The sequence below is a fragment of the Hemitrygon akajei genome, chromosome 31, assembly GCF_048418815.1.
Source record: "Hemitrygon akajei chromosome 31, sHemAka1.3, whole genome shotgun sequence".
In the NCBI taxonomy this organism is placed as follows: Eukaryota; Metazoa; Chordata; class Chondrichthyes; order Myliobatiformes; family Dasyatidae; genus Hemitrygon; species Hemitrygon akajei.
In genome coordinates, this window is record NC_133154.1 from 2,913,933 (window position 1) to 2,941,273 (window position 27,341).

Genomic DNA, 27,341 nt, shown 5'->3' on the forward strand with positions numbered 1-27,341 from the left:
GGAATACAGGCTCCAATGCCCTGTAATCAGGGACGATGCTTAGCCTGCAGGATGTGCCTTCTCATTACTACTGTCGGGGAGGAAATACAGAAGGCTGAAAACCCACACTCAATGATTCAGGAGCAGCTTCTTCGACTCTGCCAGCAGATCTTTGGCCGATGAACCAAAAGTTACAGCCTTGCTATTCCTCTTTTGACCTTTTTTTTGTACATTGTAAATTATAAAGGTATTATTTTCCTGTGTCTTCAACTGCACTGCTGACACAAAACATCAAGTTCCAGTGATAATAAACCTGATTGAATTTGAATCTCCTCTGTGCCCTCTCCAGCACAAGGTTCAAAGGTACACTTAATATCAGAGAAATGTATACAATGTACATCCTGAAATGCTGGTTCCTCCATAAAAACAGAGGAGTGCCCCAAAGAATGAATGTCAGTTAATGTTAGAACCCCAAAGTCTCCTCTCCCTCCCGCGTGTAAGACAGCAAGCAACAATCCCACCAGCAAAAAGAGCAGGTACCTCTTTCCAGTAAACTCAGTTAGACCCTTTTTCCCCACTCTGACCCGTGTCCCTCTAAACTTTTCCTATCCACATACCTGTCCAAATAAATTTTAATTGCTAATGTACCTTCCTCTGGTAGCTCGTTTCATCTGTGCCCCTCGTGGTTTAATACACCTCTATAAGGTCACCTCTCAGTCTCCTACGCTCCAAGGGATAATGTCCCAATCTCTATTTGTAACCCAGTCCCCCAAATCCTGGCAACATCATTGTAAACCTCTGCACTTTTTACATCTTTGTGGCATCTCGCCTGTAGCAGGGTGACCAAAATTGAACACAATACTCCCCGTGCAGCCTCATCCTCTGTGTGGAAAAACAGTTGCTCCTCTCACCTTAAACCAGTGCCTTCAGGTCTTAGATGTCCCTAGCTAGGGGAAAGACTGTCCAAACGACTTATCTACACCCCTTTGTCAGTTCACTCCTGAGCCTCCTTACCCCCAGGGAATATCCGGTCCAGTCTCTCTTTATAACTCGGGTCCATCAACGTCCCTATGAATTGTTTCTACATCCTCTCCAGAGCAAAAAAACTGCATTCAACACTCCCCAGTGCAGTCTCACCAACATTTTGTACAACTGTAACGTGACGTCCCAACTCCTGTATTCAGTACTGACTGATGAAGGCCAGACAGTCCCTCTGTTCTGCAATGCATTTTGGGGCCCTGGAAGTCTTGTTCGCCTCCCCAAAATGCAACACCTCACACATCGGAACTAAACTCCATTTGTTATTCCTTGGCACACTTAGCCAGCTGATCAAAATTCCTCTGCAGATTATATTCACCGTCTAGTGTTACCTGCAAATTTACTAATCCTGCCTTGAACATTATCATCCAGTTACTGTAGGGTGCATCATAGATAGTGAAAAGATGATCAAAACTTGCAGGGGTGTCTCTAATCAGCTGGGTAAGTGGGTGTAAGAATTACAAATGGTGTTAAATCTAATTAGTGGGGAAGGGTTTGGAGGTAAACCCTGAGGAAAAGTCTAGAGCTGGGGTCCCAAAGGCAGTCCTATGCTGACTGGCAACTCCTGTGACACCACTGGTGCCAAACTACCTGTCTCTGCCATTCCTTTGGATTCATCAGATGCGTGGAGAGGGGAAGCCTACTACATGGGCAGCAGCTTGCTCTCCGTATCTTACTGCCGTGGCTTGTGCATCACGTAGACAGCTAGGATGCAATATCTACGGTTGACCAAAAGAGGGCTTCAGAATATTACAGAAACAAGCCTTTTGGCCCATCTGCTCCATGTCAACTAGGTATTCTGCCTAGTCCCATTTACCTGCACCTGAACCATATCTCTTGAACCCCTCCGTTGAAGCAAAAGCAATGTGTAAGGTTGCTAAAGTCTTCCAAGAGTTCCTGGTCATGGTTTGGAGGCTTGCGTGCCTCAATGACCCGGACAGCGGTGTTGGCTGGAGTCAGGGCTTCATGCTTGTCTCTCCAGCCCTTGACCTTTACCACCCCCACCCACTTTTCTATTCTGGCATCTTCCCCCTACATTCTCAGTCCTGAAAAAGGGTCTCAGTCTGAAATGTTGACTGTTTACTCCTTTCCACAGATGCTGACCTGCTGAGTTCCTTGTTACTTGAGTATTGTGTTTAGTTACAGTATGGTCTGCCCTGCTGCAGGAGAGGGCCATTAAACTGGCAAATATGCCCTTTGGCCTGCACTTTTTAACCTACTCTAAGATCAAAATAATGCTTTCCTCCCACAATGCTCTGCTGCAACTTTGCCCTCCATTTTTCTTTCATCCATGTGCCCATCTAAAAGTCTCTTAGATATGTCTAAGATATGCTTATCTGCTTCCACCACCACCCAGCATCGCATTCCTCACACCCACCACTCTGTGCGACAAACCTACCTCTGATATTCCCCTGAGCTTTCCTCCAATTACCTTAAAATGATGCCTCCTCAAGTCAGTCATTGCCATCCTGGGAAAAATGTGCTGGCTGTCTGTACATTTCATCATCTTATATCATCATTATTTATTGCTATTTATTTATATTTGCATTTGCACAGTTTGTTGTCTTCTGCACTCTGGTTGATCTTTCACTGATCCTGTTATTCATACACTGATCCTGTTATTCTATAGATTTACTGAGTATGAATCTCAGGGTTGTATATGGTTACATACAATTTGTACTCATAGGAACTTTGATCCCTCTATCAATTTACCTCCTTAACACTGTCTAAAGCTAAAGTGCAGAGGGAGATTTACGAGGATGTTGCTCGGATTTGAGGGGTACAAGTTGGGCAGGTTGAAATTTTATTCCTATGAGTATATGAGACTGAAGGGTGACCTCATGGAAAGTGTGAGTAAGACTTTCACGGTGAATGGAAGTGTTGTCAAACAAGACTCCTATGGGTTACAGGTTAATAATTCCTTGGGGGGGGGGGGGCGCAGGCAGGCAGTGTGAAAGAGGCATTTGGTATTGAGGATGGTTCCTACAGGTGAGTGATGGCAACGACATTCTCCTCCATCAGATACACAAGGCTGCGAGCTTAGCCCCCTGCTCGACTCACTTTACAAGCACAGCTGCAGTACCATATTTATGCTTGCTGTTGGCCGAATCAAAGGTGGTGACAAATGGACGTATAGGAGGTGGATTGAGAACCTGGCTGAGTGATGCCACTCCAACCTCTTACTCAATGTCAGTAAGACCAAGGAGCTGATTATTGACCACAAGAGGAGGTCCACGAGTCTGTCAGGGGATCAGAGGTAGAGAGGGTCAACCAGAATCAGAATCAGAATCAGACTTTAATCGCCAAGTACCTATGCACATACAAGGAATTTACTTCCGGCAGATGTTGTCTCTCTGCTCATAACAATAATAATGATAAATATAAATGAAAATATAGATTATACATACAGGTAGTGCAATCCAAGTAATAGTTAGCCAACAGTTAACCGGCAGTTAACTGTTCAGCAAAGTGACCGCAGTAGGGAAAAAACTTCTCCAGTGCCTATTAGTCTTAGACTGGAGGGATCTGAAGCGCCTACCAGACGGAAGCAGATCAAACCATCCGTACGCAGGATGGGAGGAGTCCTATATGATGTTCCCCGCCCTCTTCTTCAACCTGGAAGAGTACAGGTCCACAATAGAGGGCAGGGAGGCTCCAATAATGCGCTCGGCAGTCCTCACTGTGCGCTGTAGTCTGGTTCTATCCTGCTTGGTGGTGGCTCCAAACCACACAATGATGGAGGTGCACAGGACAGACTCAATGATTGCAGTGTAGAACTGCAGCAGCAATTCCTGAGGCAGACCGTATTTCCTCAAGAGCCGCAGGAAATACATCCGCTGCTGGGCCTTCTTCAGGATGGAGCTGATGTTCTGCTCCCACTTCAGATCCTGAGAGATGGTGGTTCCCAGGAACCTGAAGTTCTCCACGGTGGACACAGGGCTGCTGAAGACTGTGAGGGGAGGCATAGCGGGGGAATGTCTCCTGAAATCCACTATCATCTCTTTTGTCTTGAGCGTGTTCAGCTCCAGATTGTTCCGACTGCACCAGAGCGCCAATTGGTCCACCTGCTGGCGATATGCAGACTCATCACTATTCTGGATGAGTCCGATGACGGTAGTGTCGTCTGCAAACTTCAAAAGCTTCACATAGGGGTTGGAGGAGGTGCAGTCATTGGTGTAGAGGGAGAACAGCAGTGGAGAGAGGACACACCCCTGGGGGGCGCCGGTGTTGGTGATTTGAATATCCGAGGTGACCTGTCCCATCCTTACCTGCTGACTTCTGTTGGTCAGGAAGCTGTAAATCCAATCGCAGAGGTCAGGTGGCACAGTAAGGTGAGACAATTTGGAGCAGAGGGTATGAGGGACGATGGTGTTAAACACCGAACTGAAATCCACAAACAGCATCCGAGCATAGGTCCCAGGACGATCCAGATGTTGCAGGATATAGTGCAGTCCCAGGTTGACTGCATCGTCTACTGACCTATTTGCCCGGTAGGCAAACTGCAGGGGATCCAGCAGGCGGCTGGTGAGGGTTCAACACCAAGCGTTCAAAGGATTTCATGACTACAGATGTCAGTGCGACAGGTCTGTAGTCATTCAGTCCTGTGATGGTGGGTTTCTTGGGGACCGGGATGATGGTAGAGCGCTTGAAGCAAGTCGGAACCTCACTCAGCTCCAGAGATCTGTTAAAGAGCTGAGTGAAGATGGGAGCCAGCTGATCAGCACAGGCTCGTAGACAGGAGGGGGAGACCCCATCTGGGCCTGGAGATTTTCGGGTCTTGCTGATTCTAAGCTGTGATCCAGGGGGGCTGGGCAGAGATGGTGGGGAGGTGATTGCATTGATTGGGGGATGAGTGCCAGTGAGTGATGGTCGAGGGAAAGCAGGAAGAGAGACCGAAGAGGGGGGAGGGACAGGTGTAAGATGGACCCTCTCAAATCTACAGTAAAAGGTATTAAGGTCGTCAGCCAAAGCTTTGTTAACCTCAGCAGGGGGGGCAGGGCGTCTCCTGTAGCCAGTGACCTCCTGCAGGCCTCTCCACACCGACAATGAGTCGTTAGCTGAGAAATTATTCCTCAACTTTTCGGAGTAGAACCGCTTGGCCACTCTGATTTCTCTGGTCAGTGCATTTCTGGCCAGCCTGTACAGGGCCCTATTCCCACTCCTGTGGGCGTCCTCCTTAGCTTGGTGAAGATGTCTGAGTTTGGGGGTAAACCATGGCTTATTGTTGGCGAAGGTCCAGAAAGTTTTTGTGGGTACACATGCATCCTCACAAAAACTGGGCATTAAAGCCACAGTTTTAATGTGGTTAAAAACCACAGGGCATTATCATTTCAGAGGATTTGTCCTAAGCCCAGCACCTAAGTGCCATTATGAAAAAAACACAGCAGTGCCTCTATTTTCTCAGAAGTTCGCAAAAATCTGGCATGTCATCTAAAAATTTGACGAAACTTCTACAGATGTGTGGTGGAGAGTATATTGACTGGTTGCATCATAGCCTGGAATGGAAACATCAATGACCTTGAATGGAAAAGCCTACAAAAAGTAGTGGATCTGGTCCAGTCCATCAAGTGTAAAGCCCTCCCCACCATTGAGCACATCGACATGGAATACTGTTGTAGGAAAGCAGTATCTGTCATCAGGGACTCCCACCATCCAGGACATGCTCTCTTCTCACTGCTGCCATCAGGAAGAAGGTTCAGAAGCCTCAGGGCTCCCTCCACCAGGTTCAGGAACAGTTATTACCCTTAAACCAGCGGGCTCTTGAACTTCGCTCACTGAACTTTCCCAGAATGGATGGACTCACAGCCAGGGACCCTTCACCTCATATTCTCGAGATTTATTGCCTATTCACTTCTTGTTATCTCTTTTTCTTTTACCATTTGCACAGTTTGTGGCCTTTTGCACATTGGTTGCTTGCCCGTCCTGTTGGGTGCGGCCTTTCATTGATTCTATTGTGTTTCTTGTATTTACTGTGAATGCCCACAATCTCAGGGTTGTACATGGCGGCCCATGTGTACTCTGATAATAAATTTGCTTTGAACTCTGACAAGGTGGGCTGGGCCTCGGGGTGACGTCACCGATGGAGGAGCTGGTTCTCTCGGTGACGTCACCCACCGGAGAGTCGGTCCTCGATTGACGTCACCCACCAGGGAGCAGAGAAACAGAACCCTGTTGCCTGACAGGCAAATAGCAGATTCGCCATAATAGTTATTAAAAAGAATAAAGAAAAGCCACCCAATCAAAGTTGGAGCATCCGATCGGCTGGGGAACCACCAGCGGTGACTAGCGCTGCGGAGAAAGAAGAAATCGGAGATTGCAGGAAACAAGGGTCATGGCGAATCTGCTCCGAGAATTCAGCACAATAATTGCATTTGATCACCTTAGATAAAATCTAGTTCACCATTACAATCCGCAGATTCACAGCCGTCACTTTAAACTAAATTCACAATTCAGAATGAGTTAGCACGAAGTTCATGAGGCGTCTTCGATCTACAACTATGATTCTCCTCAGTCGGTAATGAACACCAGAGCAGCAACGGTGCGCTAAGGGAATCGGCCCCTATCGGGACGGGACGGAGAATCAGCAAGACAGATTCCAATGATTGTGTTCGGGCTCATTGAGTAAACGCCACGTCGAGTCTCAGTGACTGCAGATTCGGCGGCCGTAGGAGGGAAGTGAATAAAATAACAACGGGGAAAGGAACCGGACGATCGGAGCGCCGGAGTTGACGAAAGCGGTGGGTCAGGGCGTTGGTTATCTGGGGTCGAGAGGAGAAGCAGAGGGAGGTGAGGAAGAATCGGTTACGAAAGTAACGGTCGGGGTAGAGGGGCGATCCCGGATGGTGGGAGTCAAGCAGAGGAGTAAACGTATAATCGATATCACGTCTGCAGATTCTTCAGCAGTAAAATAGTATTAATTATTTGTGAATAAAGAATATTGCCAAAGATAGCAAAAACATTTGGTGCATAATAGAAAGAAAAGATGAAGAGGTTTTATGCCATGTGGGGGGATGGAAGGGCAGGGCGAACAAGTAAAGAGAAAGGGTGGTGAATGTAGGGGAGGGAGCCGAGCAGTCGCAACTCCCGGAGTCCCCGCCCTCCCTGAGCGGAGCGGAGACCCGGATGGTTCGGAGCAACGGCGGCGGCGGAGGGAAGAAGTGAGTGAGGGAATGAGTGAAGGAGAGAGGGGAGAGAGGAGGAAAGAGGGGCGGGAGGAGAGAGTGAGGGGAAGGGGAGAGAAGGAGGTGGCAAGGAGTGTGAGGGGATGAGGGGGCAGGGGTGAGGGTGATGAGGGGGCAGGGGTGAGGGGATGAGGGTATCGGGGGGAGCGGGGAGAGAGGCTGCGGGAGGAAGGGGGAGAGAGAGGACGGGTCGAGGGGTGAGGGTCAAGCTGAGGCACGGTGAGAGAATGAGAGCGGAGGTGAGAGGGGTGGGGATGATGGAAGGATGGAGGTGTCTGAGTGAAGATAGGGCGGAGGGAGCGTGAGCGGGGCAGGGGGTGAGGGAGGGAGGAGAAAATGAGTTGCGGGCGAGGAGATGAGGGAGATGGGATGAAGGGGTCGGTGGGGTGTGGAGGATGAAGGTGTGAGTGAGAAAGAAGGAGCAGGTGAGAGGAGATGAGAATAAGAAGGGTAGGGAGTTGAGGGTTGATGGTGAGGGAGTGGCTGAGGAAATCAGGAGATGGGAGGGGGACATGGGGAAGGAAATGGAGAGGAGGGGAGAGATGCAGAAATAGTTAAAAACAGACGGAGGGAGGGAAGAGAAGCTGAGTTGGAGGGAGTTAGCGAGGAGTGGGAGGGAAGGAGAGAGGCAAAGAGAGGGAGTGATGGATAGGAAGGAGGAAGGGAGAAGCGAAAGAGAATGAGGGTGGGGGTTGACAGTTTGGTCCAAGTGAATGCAAGACCAAATAATGAGGCTCAGCAGAGGGCTGGGGTAAAGACTGAGGCAGCAGTTGAAGGAGTGGGTGGTGCGGTGGGAGAACGAGGGGGAGTGGGTGTAGGGGGGATGTGACCGAGAGAGAAAGGGGTAGGGATCGGGAGCAGAGTGAGCGATATGGGAAGAGGTTGGGGGAGTGGGGTGGAGAGAGAGATGGATGAGGAGAAGAGGAGGGAGAGGGAGAGTGACAGGACGAAAGGGTGGTGAGGGGAGTGACAGGGGTGTCTCTCTCAAGCAGGAGCAGTGACAGAGGGCTGTGCCTAGCTATACAGCTAGGAAGAGTAGAGTGACGATGAGGTGTGGCATTTGGGATTGTACCTTGTGCCTTCCTGTCCCCTCCTCATTCCCCACCCTCTCCATCATCCCCCCCTTTCTGTCACCCCTTAACCCCCTCTTCCTTCCTCAATCCCACCTGCCCCTCTCATACTCACTCCCACTCACCTCGTCCCCTCTGCCTCTCAGGCACTCATCCCTCACCCTTCCTCATCCTTTCTCCTCACTCTCATCCCACCTCTCCTCCCCCCTCTCCACACTCTTGTTGACTTCTCCATCCATTCCTGTTGACAGGTGACCAGCAGAATACAAGGCCTTCTAGCCCTCAGCCTCATCCCTCAGTCTGTATCTGCCCAACCTCCCTCCCTCCTCCCCACCCTCCACCCACCACACACACACCTCTGAGGAACGGCTGCACCCGGTAATGCTGTAAGGATCTCCCCACCCCCACTCACCCACTACCTGCCCCGATGACGGACACCAGACCCCGACCACAGACGCCAGACGTTTCTTCCCCCTCGGGCCTTCTGAGGAGCACCGGTGACCAGGCCCTGGGGAGTCAACGTAAGTCTGCGCCCTTCTACTCTCATCCGTCTCCATGGCAACACAGCGGGCGGTTTTCTTGGAGGCTCATTTGAGGGCTTGTGTTTGTTTCTGGATCTTGAGAAGTGAATATCTTGCATTTGGGATTCCCCCCTTCCTCTCTGTTTTTCCCGCGGCCAAATCCCCGTGACACCTACTCGGCAAACCTGCCCTCCCCCCCCCCCCCCCCCCCCGTTCACCGCTCGCGTTTCCCCGGGGTCTCCGTCTTGATGCCGATGTTTCAGGCATCCATTAAAGCAAAGAAATTGAACTCCACTTATGGTAACCGCCCATGACGAGTGAGGGGTGACCTTGTCACGCAGAATGAAACCGCGAAGGGCACAGACTGGGTGAATGCGCACGGTGTTTTCCCCAGCACTGGGGAATCAAGAACCAGTGGGCTCAGGTTTAAGGTGAGAGGGGAGAGATTTAATAGGCAACTTGTTCATCCAGAGGGTGGTCCAGGATCAACCTAACACTTTCCTCCCACAGAGCCTTCCTACTCGTCTTTCCTTCATGTGCCTCTCTTAAACATTCCTTTCAGCACCATACCTGGCAGCGTGTTCCATGCCCTACCACAGTCTGTATATAGAAAAAAACCTACCTCTTTCCTCCAATAACTTAAAAATCACGCCCTCTCGTCTTAGCCATTGCCGCCCCGTGGAGAAGTCTCTGGCTACTGCCTGTCATGCCACTGGTGTTTCGGGCAGCAATGAAGGTCCTCCATCTCTGGTGGTGTTCAGGGCTTCCTTCATCGTGTCAGTAGCTCGGTTTTCACTACTGCCTGTCACGTAAGTCCCCGGTAGAGACTCAGGAAAATTGTCGCACTCAGAAAGATTCTTCATTGCTGTTTCTGTAACAGTTTTGTTTGACCAGTCCGGGTTCAGCCCTGAGCTGAACCCCTGAACCTGGAGGTCTGGTGGACCACTCTCAGTCTGGCCTCTACCCTTTGACCTGTTTTGCATGGGTGTCTCTCCAGGAGCCAAAACATAAAGTCCTGACTCCAGCCAACATAGCTCTCCGGGTCACTGAGGCACACAAGCCTCCAAACCCAATGACAAGGTTTTGGTCCTCTTGGAGGTGTCCCTGTCTCTACATCTCTATGAAGTGTTCTCTCATCCTCCTTCACTCTGAAGAGAAAAGGCCAAGCTCGCTCGACCTAAGATGTGCTCTGTAATCTAATCCAGGCAGCATCCTGGTAAATCTCCCCTGCTCGCCCTTTAATGCTTCCACATCCTTCATATAAGGAGGCGACCAGAACTGAACACAATACTACGAGTGTGGCCTAACCAGGGTTTTATAGAGCTGCAACATCACCTCGCAGCTCCTGAACTCAGTCATCTGTCTAATGACGGCCAACACACCGTACACCTTTTTAACCTTTTAAACTTGCATGGCAACTTTGAGGGATCTCGAGACATGTGGACTCCAAGAACCAGGATCAGGTTTAACATCACTGGTTTAACATCATTGAAATTCTTTGTCATGCGGTCGCAGTACGTAATAAAAACTGTGGATCACAGTAAGAAGTAAATATATATAGATGCTTAAAAAGTTAAATGAAATAAGTCATGCAAAACAGGTCAGTGTCTTCACACTGCTAAGAATCCTGTCATTAACCCTCTATTTGCCTCACACTTTTTCAGGTTGAACTTCATCTGCCCCTTCTCAACCCAGCTTTGCATCCTGCCAGTGTCCTGTTGTAACCTACACTAATCCTCTGCCCTATCCACAGCGCCAACAGCCTTTCAGTCACGTGTTGACAATTGTGCGGGCATGGGCAGGAGTGGGGGAGGGTGAGGAGAATGGTCCCCTGCCGCCTCGTTCCCTGGCTGATGTTCCCTCGCTCCTTCCTCCCGCAGTGTGAGACGATGGACCAGGAGAGTGGCGGGGAGGCAGTGAAAGGAACTGGTTATCAGTGGCGGAACTACAAGCTGGTGGCTGATCCCACCATAAGACGGGTCCCACAGAAGGTCTATCGATATGACGGACTCTACTTCAACTTACCGGTATGTGGGGAGCTTCAACGTTATTCCATAAGGGCCAGGGCTGGTGTGTGTGTGGTGGTGGTGGGGGGGGGGAGGGGGTTATTTTGCGTGTGTCGTCCCTATGAATCTTTGTGTGTGCATGTGACACTGTGGAAGGTGTATATGCACCACTACGGGGTGTGCTTGTGTGTTACCATGGGATGTGTTTTGTGTGCGTATGTGTGTCATTGTGGGAGGCGTCTCTGTGGGTGTGAGTGTCAGTGTGGGAGGAGTTTGTGTATGTGCGTTACTGGGAGATGCTTGTTTGTGTGTGTCACTGTGGAGGTGTATTTGACTGTGGGAGGAGTTTGTGTCTGAGTGTGGGTGTTTCTCTGCATGCAAGAAGTGCTGTGACAATAAGCACCTATGGTTAATATTTCAGGATGCCGGTTTCCCACCCGTTGGAGATGTTCGAGACCCTCGACAACGACGTATCTGGACTAAACATCGTGACATCTCGCTTCCTGTGCCAAAGTTCAAGGTACTGACTCCCCTGTCTGTCCTCAAGTAGTGGGAATATACCTCTGAGTGTAGTCCTGTCTCAGGGAGATCTGTACACTGACCGGTGTCTCTCAGTCCCTCTCTCTCAGGGGGAGATCTGTACACGGACCGGTGTCTCTCAGTCCCTCTCTCTCAGGGGGAGATCTGTACACTGACCGGTGTCTCTCAGTCCCTCTCTCTCAGGGGGAGATCTGTACACTGACCGGTGTCTCTCAGTCCCTCTCTCTCAGGGGGAGATCTGTACACTGACCGGTGTCTCTCAGTCCCTCACTCTCAGGGGAGATCTGTACACTGACCAGTGTCTCTCAGTCCCTCCCACTCAGCAGCTTGGATTATGATAACTCCTGTAGTCTCGTGACTGGCTCTAACCTGATAAGACCCTCTCCCTTGTTTCCTGCACTCTGTCCGCAGTTTGACGAGTACTATGTGGGGTCAGTTCCCCTGAAGGAGGTGACCTTCGCCCGTCTCAACGACAACATCAAAGAGGGCTTCCTGGCTGACATGTGCAAGAAGTTTGGCGACATCGAGGAGGTTGAGATCCTGTACAACCCTAAGAACAAGAAACACCTTGGCTTGGCCAAGGTGGTGTTCACCAGCACGCGGGGTGCCAAGGACACCGTCAAGAACCTGCACAACACGTCCGTGATGGGGAACATCATCCACGCCCAGCTGGACATCAAAGGTAGGGCAAGGGAATGCAGGCCCTGCTTTGGGGAGAGGGGAGTCTGTATTGGTGTTGACTTTTTTCTGCGTCCCTCCTGCGGGGTCGAAACCCGGCATCCGCTCACCAGGTCTAACCCTTCTCCCTCTCCTACACCCCACCCCACTCCCCCCTCACACACAAACAGGACAGCAGAGGATGAAGTACTTTGAGCTCATAGTGAATGGTTTCTACACACCACAGACGGTGCCTACAGGAGGGAAGGCTCTCACGGACAAGTTCCCAGTACACCAGACGGACATAGTAAGTTGTGAGGGGATGTGTAGGGGTGGGGAGGGTTTCTAGGGGCATCGGGCACGCCATCCTCTTTTCCCCCACCCCACAAACTCTGGACTGGGCATCAGACACACTGTATTTATGTAAATTGTCTCTCTCTCCCTCCCTCCCTTTTTCTTTCTCGGCTCCTGCCCTTACCCCTCCTTGCTCACAGGCCAATGACCCCAGGCGACGGAGGTCTTGTGACGCCAGTTACCCAGGCAATGCCAGCCAGCCCAGCACTCCTGGCAATGGCACCCCCTGCTCCCAGGACACCGCATACTCGAGCGGACACCAGGACACCCCTTCTTCCTTTGGACAGTATACCCCGCAGTCCCAGGGTACGCCCTACACTCCAAGGGGAGGCACCCCCTTCTCACAGGACTCCCCGTTCTCCAGCCGGTGAGTAGCCGATCCCTGTGTTTAAATGGGTACTCGCACCTCAGTTCCGTCCGACTTCCAGGAAGCGGAATCGTCTGCTCTGTGTGTGTCAACTAGATCCCGTCTTTACTTTTGTCCATCTTCCCCAAACCCGCCTCTCCTTCATGCTTGTCTTTCTGAGGCCTAACCCTTGTCTGCTATCTGCATCAATCAGATCCCCTCCGTCGAGTCAAACCCTTCCGTCCCTCCAGTCTGTCTGAATGGGGCCCCACCCCTCTCTCCTTTTCAGTCCCAATGGTCCCGCACCCCGCCCGCGTTCTGTCTGGCCGGGCCTGCGCCCCTCCCCTCTCTGTACCTTGTCTAAATGAGGTCCTGCTCATCCCTCCTTTCTGAACGAGGCCCAAACCACTCTCCACTCTGTCTGAACGAGGCAATGCCCCGCTCTCCATTGTCTTCCTCAAGGCCTGCCCCATAACCTGTGCTTCCACTGAGGCCTTACCCACTCCCCCCATAATTCTCCTGTCCCTGAGGTCTCACACATCTCCCCAACCGGACTCTACCTGTCCTGCTGGTGACACACATCGTTCCAGCAATGGTGGCCATCACCCTCACTGTCATCTGTTGTTGGATTGTTTGTCTCACTAACCAGTCTCTCTCTTTCTCTCTTCCCCCCAACTCCCTTTTCCCTTCTCCTTCCTCTCCCTCCCTCCCCATGCCCTCCTCTCCCTCCCTCCCCCTCAGGCAGGGCACTCCGTCCTACCAGTCCTACCAGCAGGACCCAGCCTACAAGTCACGCCGCCATTCCTCGACTGGATCCTACCCTCGACGTCATGCGCCACACCCTCCTTTCCTCCCTTACCGACCCCCAGAGCAGCAGCCTCCGCCTCCTCCTCAGCCTCATCTCCGCTTCCCTGGCTTCCCCCAGTCCTTCCGGCCCTCAACGTCCTCATCCTCGTCCTTCCTGCCGGCTGGCGACGGCTCCCACTACCTGCCCCAGCCTGAGTCCGGCCTTGCCCCAGCCCCCTACCCCAGCCCTGCGCCCTACCCCCCCTACGGCAAGGAGCCCGCGGCTTTCCCCTTCCCGCCGGGGTCAGAGGCTTACGGTAGGCCCGTCGGGGGTCCAGACTCCCCGGCTGAGGGCCGGCCCCCCTCCCCGCCCCCACCTGGTGCTCCTGCGCCCTCTCCACCCCCCTCCGACTCCCCCCCTCCGGCCGAGAGTCTGCCCTGCGCTCGACACCCGAGCCTGGACTCCCGCATCGAGATGCTGCTCCGTGCCCAGCGCCCCGCCTTCTCCTTCCTGGTCAACGACTCGGAGGATGAGGAGGAAAGAAGGGGAGGGGGGCGGGAGGGGGAGGGGGATGGGGTTAGCGGGGCATGGGTGGGGGAGGGGGAGGAGGTGGAGGGGGAGGTGGGGAGGGAAGAGGAGGTGGAGATGCTGGAGGAGGAGGAGGAGGAGGAGGAGCGGCGAAGGGGCCCTCCGCCTCCCCCTGAGGTCCGCCCCCCGCCCCTCCCTCCCCCTCCACCTCCCCCTCCACCACCTCCGCCCACTGGCTTCGAAGATGTCCGCCCGTCCTCAGGACCCCCCTCCCCCTCCACCGCCCTCCCCTCCACCAAAACCTCCCCTCCCCCCTCCTCTCCCTGCGCAGAGGCGGGGAGAAGCCGGAGAGCGCGAGGCCAATGGAGATGAGATGGTGAGTGCTTGTGGGGTAAGAGGTGTGGGGAATTGGGGGAGGGCACGTGAGGGTGTGTTAGGTGCAGGTGAGGGAAACACGAGGGAGAGGGAAGGGGTGGGGATAGAGAGGGAGGAGGTGGAGGGTTTGACATGAGGGAGGAAAAGGGTTGGGGCAACGGAGGGAAGAGGGGTAGAAAAGGAGATTAGCTTAAGGGGGCGGAGGGAAGGGGTGGGGAAATGAACCCTTCAGCATCATCTTCTAATCAATGTTCTCCTGTTTTCTTCATCTCTCCTGTTCAACCATGATCCAAATAAATCCCCTGCTCAATCCCAACCTGCCCCCACCTCTGCTCCACCCCTTTCCCCTCACAGACATCTGCCCCCTCCTCTGGCGAGGACATGGAGATCTCAGATGATGAGCCGGGTGACCCTCACCCATCTGAGCGTATTGAGGTGGCTGCCCCCTTCCCCTCGTTTGGGGCTGCCCGGTCCGAACCGGGCTCCCTGAGGGGGAGTGGGGCTAGTGGCAGTGGCCCTGCCCCCCCCGGCCCCTGGCGCGGCACCCCCCTTCCCTCCCCACATCTATGACTATGTGAATCCCCTGGAGCTGGTCAGCCGGCTGGGTAGCCAGTGGGGAGGGCTGCCCATGTCTTTCCAGATGCAGACTCAGATGTTGACCCGCCTGCAGCAGCTGGCCAGGACCAAAGGTCTGCCTGGGGCCGGCTCCTTCCCTGCCTACCCCTGCCAGGGGGCCTTTGGGGCCTATGGAGTCTACACCACGCCCGAGAGGGATGGCAGACTCTTCCCAGAGCCTCTACTGCCCCCCTCCGTCCCCTCGTCCACCTCCTCCACCTCAACGGCTGCTACCAGCTCCTCCTCCTCGACAGCCACCTCTGCCGAGCCTCAGGCGGCGCTCCCCTGGCAGAGCGAGGCTCCCAAAGATGACCCACACCTCTCGACGGTGGACGGTGTCCTCTCTGCCTTGGTCCTGGAGATGAAGAACATCATGAAGCGGGACCTCAACCGCAAGATGGTGGAGATGGTGGCCTTCCGGACCTTCGACGAGTGGTGGGAGCGCAAGGAGCAGAAGGCCAAGGTAACAGGAAGGATGGTTGGGGCCATTCCACAGGCTCTTTCCCTGCCCCACCTCCCCCTTTCTCTGCTCCCAAGATGGTGCAGAGGGAGCTTTGTTCTTCCTGTTGTTCTGTGTTCACTGTGGATTATTTATTAATTCATTGGGATATGGCGTGGAGTAGACCCTTTGTTCCTTCGAGCCTCGCTGCCCAGCAATTCCCGTGATTTAACCCTCGCCTTATCACAGCTGAATTTACAATGACCAACTGGTATATCTGTGGGAGGAAATCCACATGGTCACGGGGTTTCAAACCCCTTACAGGAATTGAACACGGGTCGCCTGTACTGTAAAGCATTGTGCTAACAACTACCCAACCGTGCTATATTGTATGTTCACTGATTGTCCCAGAAACACGTCAGGTATAGAGAATTTCAGGCGCACGGGGTGTTAGAGGTAAGAGGAAAAATAAATCAGAAGGTCAAAGAAAGAAACACAAATATCACTAATGGTGATAATTAAGGAAAATGCCAAGCACTTTCAAATTGTAAGTGTAAAACGAGAAATGTATGTTTATCAAATATTGCAAGGCTGAGATGTGCACGTGGAGAGGACGTTTGCAATGGTGGGAGGGTCTAGGACCAGAGGACAGCCTCAGAACACAAGGACATTCCTTTAGAATAGTGATGAGGAGGAATTTCTTTAGCCAGAGAGTGGTGAACTACGGAATTCATTGCCACAGGCGGCTGTGGAGGCCAAGTCATTGGGTGTATTTAAAAGGGAGCTTGATAGGGTCTTGATTAGTACCATCATCAAAGGTTACAGGTGAAGGTAAAAGAATGGGGTTGAGAAGAAGAAAAAAAATCAGTCCTGATCCTGGCGGAGTGAGCTTGATGGGCAAATGGCCTAATTTTAAAAAATGCTTTATGGCCTTTATGTGTGGAGGAAGCTTCACTCTATGTCTTACCTGAGAGTGTGTGATGGGATGGTATGGAGGGAGTATCGTTCTGTGTCTGACCCCGGGAGTGTGTGATAATGGTTTGGTGTCTGACCCCAGGATGGTGTGATTCCCACTCACTCACTCTCTCCATCTCTCCCTCTCATTCAGCCCTTCCACAACACAGCGAGACTCCAGGCTAAGGAGGAGGAGAAGCCCAAGCCCAAGGAGCCTTCCATGTTCTCGCTGGTCGACTGGGCCAAGAGCGGTGGGTTTGGAGGCTCAGCGAGTGGTGCCAGTGGTCTAGAGGCCTACGGCTTTGGGATGGGTCTCCGAGCCTCACTGAGACTCCCATCGTTCAAGGTAGAAGTAGTCAGCCCGTGCTGCCTCACACCTCACCTCCTTCTCACCCCTCGGACCAGATAGTGGTCATGCCGTCCTCCTCCCGCTGGATACGCTGTCCTCTCCCCTCTGTGGGACTGGGCAGCAGACACACTGTCTTCTCTCTCCCTTCTGGGACCGGGCATCAGACATATTGTCCCCCTTTCCCTGCAACGTTTCCCACCGCTGCCACCACCGGCCCTCTCCATGCCTGTTCCTCACACAGGTGTTCTCCTTGTTTCTCAGGTGAAAAGGAAGGAGCTGTCAGACCTTCCCGAGAGTGTGGAACTCAAACGCCCTCGCCAGACCCTCACTCTGTACGAGGAGGATGAAGGTAAACTTCAGGGGCTGGGGGCAGTGGGAAAGGGTGCGGTCGCCTCTGCCCGCTCGAGTGTAAAGCTCGTTGCACTTTGTGGAGGGAGGGCTGAGCTCCTGCTCTTGTTGGGAGCCGGCTGGCAAGAAGCCAGTTGACTTTCGTTCCCCCCACCTCTTCCAAAGGGAACTGGACAAGAGTGGGAGAGACAGGTTCGAGCCTCGCCTCACGTAATGTAGCAAACAGCAAACTTCAGGACGTATACCACTGGTATTAAACGATTCCGATTCTAATAGACTGATCTGTACAAACAGTAGCTATGTGAGACAAGTACTTATGACAATAATAGACTTTACTGGCTGGAGCCCAAGAGATTGAGGGATGACCTGTTGGAGATCATGAAGGCGCAGACAGGGTAAGAGTACGTAGACTTTTTCCCAGGAAGCGGGGACTACATAAAAACCAGAAGGGAGAAGATTTAAGATCAGAGGTGAAAGATTTAAAAGGGATATCAGAGGTAGCTTCACACAAAGGGTTGTGTGTGCTTGGAACGAACTGCCAGAAATGGTGGTTGAGGTGTGCATGTTGAGGCCATCCATTGGCTAGGGTCGAGTGTGGATATCGTGTCCCAGCTTGTCTACGTGATGCACAAGCCAGGCCAGTACGATATGGGGAGCAAGCTGTTGCCTATGTAGAAGACTTCCCCTCTCCACGTAGTGGATGAATCCAAAGGAACGGCAGAGACTGATACAGTTTGGTACTAATGGCATCGCAGGAGTTGCCAGTCAGCGTTGAACTCAATGTAGGCCTGCCTTAGGGACTCCAGCTGCGTATTTTTCGCTCAGGGTTTACTCTCGGACCCTTCCCCATGAGTGGGTATAGTTGCAAGGCAGCAGAGGTTTGAGGTCAGAGTCTTCCTTCTCTTAGATGTGCTGCCGACCGCAGTCGATGAGCCGCATCTGCCCAAAGCGAATGGTAAGTAGAAACGGTTCTGCTCGGCTTAGTAGCTAAACGACACGTGAAGGCCAGGAGCTGGACGTGTTTGTCAGAGGCTGTTTGAGACTCTCACCATCGAGAGCACCTCCCCTGGCTGTGCCAACCTGAAGGAACTCGTGCATATCAGCAATGTCTGATAGTCGATGGGTAAGGAGAGGTTTCGAGGCCTGTGAGCCAAACGGGGGCAGGTGGGACTAGATCACCAGGCAACACCGGAGGAGTTGGGCCTGTGTGGTTATTCTGTACCTGACTTTTCATCGTATGGCTAAGGAATCAAACCATGTCAGTCTCGCCCAGCACTCCTTACCTGTCCCGTGCCTTTGCAGAGGTGGAACGGGAGAAGGAGACCTCGGACGCAGCCAGCCACCCCTCAGAGGCACCCAAACGTGATACAGAGATGGGCAAGAAACGTGGCAAGCCCTCCAAGGCCTTGGACCTGAACAGCGAGGGCGAAGAGGAGGAGGAGACCTCGGAGAAGGTAGGCAAACGGGGTCTTAGTTCGTGGATTGGGACCGTAGATCGGGTGGTGGGGGGGGGGGGGGGGTGCTGGACACAGCACCTGCCCTTCCAAGCACCTTTGAAATATGGTCCACGTCCTCCCATTTCCCACCTGTTCATAATAATGCTTCTTCTTCCTTCTGTGGGTAAGTCAAATCTGAATCCAAACCAAGTTTCCCTGCATCCCATGCCTCCTGACTTTCTGAATGAATCTACCACGGTTAACCTTGTCAAACACCTTACTAAAATGCCTATACACCACTTCCACTGCTCTACTGTCGTCAAAGTGTTTGGCCATTTCATTGACAAATTAATGAGGCTCGTGAGGTGTGAGCTGCCCTTCCCATAGCCGTGCTGACTGACCCTAATCAGACCGTGCTTCTCCAAAATCACCTCGCTAAGAATCCACTCCCATAGTCGTGCGACACATCAGTCGTGGTCATTCAGTGAGCAATAAGGGAGGTTGCTCCAGCCAGAGTAAAATCACCCCCCTACAATGCCAACATCAAGTCCTTGGGACTTCCCAGTGAGGTACACCGACCTTAGCCCAGAGAAGATTCTTACTGGTCTCAGTGACACGGGGAAAAGTGGAAGAGCAGTTGGCCATCTGACCTGTTGAGCATGCTTCAGCTTTCCATAAGATCATGATCCATCTGGCCGTGGACTCAGCTCCACCTACCTGCCCCTTCCCCAGAACTCTTAATTCCCCTGCTATGACACGTGGTCACCGGCATCTAAAATCCCTTCTTCCCTGGGCGGGGAGAAAATTCCTCTTGTGTCTCAGATATATTTAATGAGGTAGCCTCTACTGCTCCCCCGGTAGAGAATTCCTTAGCTGCACTACTCTCTGGGAAAAGCAGTTTCTCCTCATCTCTGACCTCCTCTGAATCTTGAGGCTATGTCCCCTAGTTCTGGTCTCACCCGGTGGAAGCAACTTTCCTGTTTCTGTCATGTATATCTCCTTTAGAAATGTCAATGTTTCTGTAAGATCTCCTCTCATTCGTCTGAATTCCGTGAGTATAGTCGCTGACAACTCAAACTCTCCTTAAGGGCCAGAATCAACCTGGTGAACCACCTCTGCACGGCTTCCTAAGTTGGTGTATCTCTCCTCACATAAGGAGACCAGAACTGCACACAGTACTCTAGGTGCAGCCTCACCAGTACCCTAACATCCCTGCTTTTAAATTCAATCCCTCTAGCAATAAAGGCCACCATTTCATTTGCCTTCCTGATAACCTGTTGTACCCGCAGACCACACATTTGCGGTTTACGTACATGCACTTCCAAGTCTCTCACTATTTAAGTAATAATTTTTCCTTCTGAAGTGGATGACCTCGCATTTATATTGTACTCCCATCTGCCAAGCCCATGCCCACTGCCTATGTTCATGGATCTATCTAAATCCTCTCAATGTCACAGTCACATCTGCCTCCACTGTCTCCCAGGCACCCACCATTCTGTAAAAAAACAACTTGCCCTGCACATCGAACTTTCCACCTCTCACCTACTATCTGTCTCCTTTAATATTTGACATTTTCATCCAGATGGAGGCGGTGGGGGAGAATGATTTTATCTGTCCTACCAATGCCTCTCAGGGTGACCAGAACTGCACACTGTACTCTAAGTATGGCCTAACCAAAGTTTTTCACAGCTGTAACATGAATTCCTGGGAGTTATACTCAACATGAGGACAAGAGTGCCACATGCCTTCTTTATCACCTATTTTGTGTTGCCAGTGTCAGGGAGCTGTGGACTTGAGTCCACGATCCCTCTGTTAAGGGTCCTGCCATTAACTGTGTATCTTCTCCTTACACTGGATGTCCCAAATTGCAACTCCTCACACTTGCCCAATAAAGCTCCATCTGCCATTTCTTTGGCTCATGTTTCCAACTGATCTTCATCCACACAGTCGCAGAGTCCTACAGCGCAGATACAAGCCCTTCAGCCCACCTAGTCCATGTTGAGCAAGATTCCTATCTGAGTAGATTCCATATACTCATGTTTCAAAGTTCGAAGCAAATTTATTATCAAAGTACATGCATGTCACCCAATACAACTGAGAGTTGAGAGTTAAGGGGCAAAAGTTTAGGGGTAACACGAGGGGGAACTTCTTTACTCAGAGAGTGGTAGCTGTGTGGAACGAGCTTCCAGTAGAAGTGGTAGAGGCAGGTTCGGTATTGTCATTTAAAGCAAAATTGGATAGGTATATGGACAGGAAAGGAATGGAGGGTTATGGGCTGAGTGCGGGTCAGTGGGACTAGGTGAGAGTAAGCGGTCGGCATGGACTAGAAGGGCCGAGATGGCCTGTTTCCGTGCTGTGATGGTTATGTGGTTACAACCCTAAGATAATAAATCCAGCACGCAGTAAATCCATGAAGCACAAGAGACTCACAGTAAACCAAACCACAACCTGGAGAATAAAGACGCATATGTAAGGCTCCTTTTCATCGACTACAGCTCTGCCTTTAATACCATCATTCCAAATAAACTGATTCCTAAGCTCCAGAACCTGGGTCTTAGCACTCAGATCTGCAGCTGGATCTTCAACTTCCTCACAGACAGGACCCAGGCTGTGAAAATAGGGGGCAAGCTCTCCTCTACATATCACTCTGAGCACCAGTGCCCCACAAGGCTGTGTACTCAGCCCCCTGCTGTACTCACTGTACACCCATGCTTGTGTAGCCAAGTTTCCATCGAACTCAATATATAAGTTTGCTGATGACACCACAATTGTAGGCCGCATCTTGGGTAATGATGAGTCTGAGTACAGAGAGGAAATTAAGAACCTGGTGGCATGGTGCGAAGACAATAACCTATCCCTCAATGTCAGCAAGACGAAGGAATTGGTTGTTGACTTCAGAAGGAGTAGCGGACCGCATGACCCCATCTACATCGGTGGTGCGCAGGTGGAACAGGTCAAAAGCTTTAAGTTCCTCGGGGTGAATATCACAAATGACCTGACTTGGTCTAACCAAGCAGAGTCCACTGCCAAGAAAGTCCACCAGCACCTTTACTTCCTGAGAAAGCTGAAGAAATTTGGCCTGTCCCCTAAAACCCTCACTAATTTTTATAGGTGCACCGCAGAAAGCATTCTTCTAGGGTGCATCACAACCTGGTATGGAAGTTGTCCTGTCCAAGACCGGAAGAAGCTGCAGAAGATCGTGAACATAGCCCAGCACATCACACAAACCAATCTTCAATCCTTGGACTCACTTTACACCTCACGCTGTCGGAGCAGTGCTGCCAGGATAATCAAGGACAAGACCCACCCAGCCAACACACTTTTTTCCCACTTCCCTCCGGGAGAAGGTTCAGGAGCTTGAAGATTTGTAAGGCCAGATTTAGGAACAGCTTCTTTCCAACTGTGATAAGATTTGCTGAACAGATCCTGACCCGGATCTGGGCTGTACCTTCCAAATATCCGGACCTGACTTGCACTACCTTACTTTCCCTTTTCTATTTTTCTAATTATGATTGATAATTTAAATTTGTATTATATTTACTTCGATCTGTACTTCAGTGAGCGTGAAGCACAGAAACAAATATCGCTGTGATGATTGTACGCTCTAGTATCAATTGTTTGGTGACAATAAAGTATCAGTGAAAGACCACACCCAACAAGATACAAGATGGGCAAATAACCAGTGTGCAAAAGACAACAAACTGCAAATACAAAAATAAAAAAAACATAATAAATAAATTAGCAATAAATATCAAGAACATGAGATGAAGAGTCCTTGAAAGCGAGTCCATAGGTTGTGGCAACAGTTCAGTGATCCTGCACGAGGATTCCCAAGTCCCTTTGCACCTCGGATTTTTGAATTTTCTCCTCATTTAGAAAATAGTCTACGCTTTTATTCCTTCTACCCAAGTACATGACTGTACACTTCCATCAGCCACAACTGTCCATGATCTGTCCAAGTCCTTCAGCGGCCTTCCTGCTTCCACAACACTGCCTGCCCAGAAATGGAGGGTCAGCATCTTTTTCTCTGGATGGAAATGCCTAAAACTTTCCCAACTAAATCACTTCAAATTGAACTCACTTCAACGCTTTTCCAGACTGAACTCCCATCTGTCCCTTCCCAGCCCAGCTTTGCATGCTGTCAGTGTCCTGTTATGACCAACTAACTGAAACACCACCAACCTTCGTGCCATCTGCAGGCTTACTGACCCACCCTTCTGCTTCCTCGTTCAAGCCATTTATAAAAATCGCTAAGGGCAGGGGTCCCAGAGCAGATGCCTGTGGAATACCACTGGTTACTCACCTCCAGGCAGAATACATTCCATCTACTTCCATGCTGTGCCTTCTGTGGGCAAGCCAATTCTGTATTCACACAGCTAAATTTCTCTGGATCCCATGAATTATTGAGTTTCTGAATGAGCAAACCATATCAAACTCCTTACTAAAATCTATACACACTATGTGCATCAATCAATGTGCTTAGTCACTTTCTCAGAGTCCAATCAGGTTCATGAGGCATGACCTGCCCCTCAGAGAGCCATGCTGACTATCCCAAATGCTTGTAGATCCTTTCTCTAGGAACCCTCTCCAATAATTTGTCCACTCACTGATCAACAATTCCCAGGATTGTCTCTACTCCCTTACCTGAACAGAGGAATAAAGTTTGCCACCCTCCGATCATCTACTGTGGCCGATGAGGAAACAAAGATCATCGCCAAAGACGCAGCAATCTCCTCCATTGCTTCCATTAGTAACCTGGTGTTTCTGTTTAACCTACAGGAAGAGGAGGAGGAGGAGGCTGGTGAATTGGAGGGCAGTGAGAAAGAGGATTCGGAAGAAGGTGGGTCTGTAATCCTTCTCTTCCTGATTCTGCCTTGCTCTTGACTAAACCCCCCTCTCCACACCTTTGGAGTGGAGCGGAGGGTAACCTGCTGCTGCTCCCCAGTGCCCCTGCTGTTTGGTGGCTGGGTTGGGGTGTGGAATGGGGGTGAAGAGTGTGGTTTTAGGGTTGTGTTTATCCTCCATCAGTTACCCATGTGGATGTGGGGAAGGCAAGGGAGCTGGGTGGGAAAAGAAGTGGGGGGGTGAGACTGGTGGGAGCAGAGGTGCAAGGAGGAGTGGAAGGGGAAAGGTAGTGAGGGGACCTGGGGAGGGGAGGGAGTGAGAGAAAGAGGAGGGAGGAATGGAGAAGGGTGAGGGCAAAGGAAGGCAGCATGGGGGGGGGGTGATGAGGAGGGGAGAGGGTGATGGGATGGAGGGAGTGGTGGAGAGGGAGGAATGGTGAAGCGAGAGGAGGAGGAAGGGAGATGCTAGGGCATGGGCTCGAAGTGACACCAGACACGCTCTGCATTGGAATGGTGTGGGTGGCTCTGTGGACATAGATTTGACACCATCCCCCTTCCTCTCCGCCATCACTTCCCCAAACCCTCCACCTCTCTATCCCCTCCTCAACCCTCCCTCCCCTCTACCCCATCGCTGTACCCTTTCCCACCCTTCTACCTCTCTCCCACACCCCCTGCACCTGCTCTCCTTACACCCCAACCTCTCTCCCCCCTCCCCTGCCTCCTCTCCCCAACACCCACCACCAGATGAGGCAGCCAGCGACACATCCTCGAAAGCTGGCGACTCTGATGAGGCATCCGAAGCTTCAACGGGCTTTGCCAGCAGCTCTGAGGAGGAAGAGGAAGAGGAGGAGGAGGAGGAGGAGATGGCAGACACGATGGATGACTCCACCATGGACAGCTCTGTGACTGGTGAGAAGGAGTCCAAGCTCGAGCAGGCGGTGGAGAGGGCAAACAGAGATTCCCAGGAGCCGCAGCTGGAGGAGGAGAATAGCCAGCCGGCAGCAGACAGCGAGGAGAGCAGCAGAGAGCCTGTGGATGCTATGGTGAAGTCCGAGGGGATGGAGGAGCCTGCACTTAAAACAGGTGAGTTAAAAGTGGTATCCGTCCTCTCTCTAGCACCTCCCCGACCAGACGTCAGACACACCGTCCTCTCCTCCCCTCCGGAATCGGGCGTCTGATATACCGGGGGGAGTGGACACCGGGCATTGGACCCTCCCTGACCTCCAACATTTCTCCCCTGACAGAGTGCACAGATACCCCAGAGAAACCTCCTGCTCCGACGCCTGAAGCCAAGCCGCAGGTGCCCAGCCTTCCTGAGGACACAGGAGTGAGCATCCGCCAGGCACCCGTGCTCCAGCCAATGCCTCGGAAGAGGGTGTCCTTTTCTCTGTCAGAGGAGGAGGAGGAGGCAAAGAGGGAGCTGTCAGCGGGCCCCACCACCATCTCCAACCTGCCGCTGGATCACGCTGGGCTGGTGAAGTCACCGTCTGCCCACGTCGGGGCCAGGGCGCGCCCCCATCACCGCCAGGACACCTTGGCAGAGGAGAGCCTCCGCTTCCGAGAGCAGCTGGGCGCCTCCTCACTTCTTCAGCTGGCCAACACCCCCCTGTCTCCTCCCCACGCACCCTCATCCTCATCGTCTTTGGAGAAAGGGGTCGACCTGGCCGGGCTGGCTAGCATCGCCCTCACCTTTGGCAAGGGGAGACACCCTTCCCCTTCCCTCTCCCATTCTTCCTCTTCCTCCTCCGGCTCCTCAGATGGGGAGGAGGAGGAGGAGGGGGCTCCCCCTCTCGCGCCCTGTCGTCCCGAGCGCCTCTTCCACCTGGAGCACAGCTATGCCAAGCCTGCCCCCCTCCCCTCACCACCGCCTCGGCGCCGCAAGACCCCCGAGGCCGCCCGGCCCCAGCTGGACACCTCCACCGCCCCCCCTCCCCCTCCTGAGCTTCTCAGTGACCATCTGGACGCAGTGCTGGAGGCGCCGGAAGAGGTGGTCTGTGCACCCTACCCCGAGGCTGACCTCCGGGCCCCCCGCTGCTGCACAGGAAGAAGAGGAGAGGGGCAGTAGTGAGGAGGAGGCAAGGACTCGCTTGATCCCCAAGAGGCTGGAACCAGGCGAGGTGCCCCCTGCTGGCAAGAAGGGGGAGGGTGCTGGCAGGTTTCAGCTGCGCTCTGAGTTCGAGGAGATGGCTGTCCTGTACGAGATCTGGAACTCAGGTTTGGACCCTGAGGACCTTCACTACCTCCGCCTCACCTATCAGCAGCTGCTGCAGGAGGACACTGCCCTTGACTGGCTTAACGACACACACTGGGTCTTCCACACTGATATCCTTTCAGCCTGGAGCAAGGGAGGGGGAGGGAGGGGTTTCTGTCTCCACAGTTGTGAGGTAAATGGGGTATTCCTTCTGATTGGAGGGGGTGGGGTTGCTTTGCGTGGAGTGTTTCCTGGTGAGGTTTTGAGTGAGAGGACAGTGGGAGGGAAGGAATTATCTCGGGTGTTTGTGAGTGAGATGAAGTTTTCTCACAGTGCTCTTGAGTGGCCAATTTTAGTTTCCCAAATATCAATTGGCATCTCTCTAGAGCAAGGGGTTTAGATGGGGTGGAGTTTGTTAGGTGTGTTCAGGAAGGATTTCTTGACACAATATGTAGATAAGCCTACAAGAGGAGAGGCTGTACTTGATCTGGTATTGGGAAATGAACCTGGTCAGGTGTCAGATATCTCAGTGGGAGAGCATTTTGGAGATAGTGATCATAATTCTGTCTCCTTTACAATAGCATTGGAGAGAAATAGGAACAGACAAGTTAGAAAAGTGTTTAATTGGGGTAAGGGGAATTATGAAGCTATCAGGCAGGAAATTGGAGGCTTAACTTGGAAACGTCCTCAGGGAAAAGTACGGAAGAAATGTGGCAAATATTCGGGATATTTGTGTGGAGTTCTGTATAGGTACGTTCCAATGAGACAGGGAAGTTATGGTAGGGTACAGGAACCGTACAAAGGCTGTAATAAATCGAGTCAACAAGAAAAGAAAAGCTTACAAAAGGTTCAGAGAGCTAGGTTAGAGATCTAGAAGATTATAAGGCTAATAGGAAAGACCTTAAGAAGGAAATTAGGAGAGCCAGAAGGGGCCATGAGAAGGGCTTGGCGGGCAGGATTAAGGAAAACCCCAAGGCATTCTACCAGTATGTGAAGTGCAAGAGGATAAGACATGAAAGAATTGGACCTATCAAGTGTGACAGTGGGAAAGTCTGTATGGAACTGGAGGAAATAGCAGAGAGACTTAATGAATACTTAAGTGGTCACTATGGAAAAGGATCTTGGTGATTGGAGTGATGACTTTCAGCAGACTGAAAAGCTTGAGCATGTAGATATTAAGAAAGAGGATGTGCTGGAGCTTTTGGAAATCATCAAGTTGGATAAGTCACCAGGCCCGGATGAGATGTACCTCAGGCTACTGTGGGAGGCGAGGGAGGAGATTGCTGATCCTCTAGCAATGACCTTTGAATCATCAATGGAGACGGGAGAGGTTCCAGAGGATTGAAGGTTTGCGAATGTTGTTCCTTTATTCAAGAAAGGGAATAGAGATAGCCCAGGAAATTATAGAGCAGTGAGTCTTATCTCAGTGGTTGGTAAGTTGATGGAGATGATCCTGAGATGCAGGATTTATGAACATTTGGAGAGGTATAGTATGATTAGGAATAGTCAGCATGGCTTTGTCAAGGGCAGGTCGTGCCTTAAGACCCTGGTTGAATTTTTTGAGGTTGTGTCTAAATACCTTGATGAAGGAAGAGCAGTAGATGTAGTGTATATGGATTTCAGCAAGGCATTTGATAAGGTACCCCATGCAAGGCTTATTGAGAAAGTAAAGAGGCATGGGATCCAAGGGAACATTGCTTTGTAGATCCAGAACTGGCTTGCCCACAGAAGGCAAAGAGTGGTTGTAGATGGGTCATATTCTGCACCAGTGGGGTGCCTCAG

At 51.8% G+C, this 27,341-nt stretch overlaps 1 protein-coding gene across 1 annotated transcript in view; it reads left to right on the forward strand.

Moving 5' to 3' along the window:
- The first annotated feature begins 7,108 nt into the window (after nucleotides 1-7,108).
- LOC140718991 (histone-lysine N-methyltransferase SETD1A-like) overlaps nucleotides 7,109-27,341 on the forward strand; it is a 33,956-nt gene continuing 13,723 nt past the window's right edge. Inside the window, 18 exon segments of the mRNA XM_073033301.1 lie at nucleotides 7,109-7,175; nucleotides 8,521-8,790; nucleotides 10,671-10,817; nucleotides 11,218-11,316; nucleotides 11,748-12,018; nucleotides 12,185-12,300; nucleotides 12,488-12,714; nucleotides 13,435-14,034; nucleotides 14,186-14,384; nucleotides 14,738-14,932; nucleotides 14,934-15,461; nucleotides 16,546-16,737; nucleotides 17,002-17,089; nucleotides 18,391-18,542; nucleotides 23,304-23,364; nucleotides 24,113-24,451; nucleotides 24,613-25,289; nucleotides 25,291-25,690. Of these exon segments, the coding sequence (XP_072889402.1) occupies nucleotides 10,680-10,817; nucleotides 11,218-11,316; nucleotides 11,748-12,018; nucleotides 12,185-12,300; nucleotides 12,488-12,714; nucleotides 13,435-14,034; nucleotides 14,186-14,384; nucleotides 14,738-14,932; nucleotides 14,934-15,461; nucleotides 16,546-16,737; nucleotides 17,002-17,089; nucleotides 18,391-18,542; nucleotides 23,304-23,364; nucleotides 24,113-24,451; nucleotides 24,613-25,289; nucleotides 25,291-25,690 (4,282 nt within the window). The 5' untranslated portion in view covers nucleotides 7,109-7,175; nucleotides 8,521-8,790; nucleotides 10,671-10,679.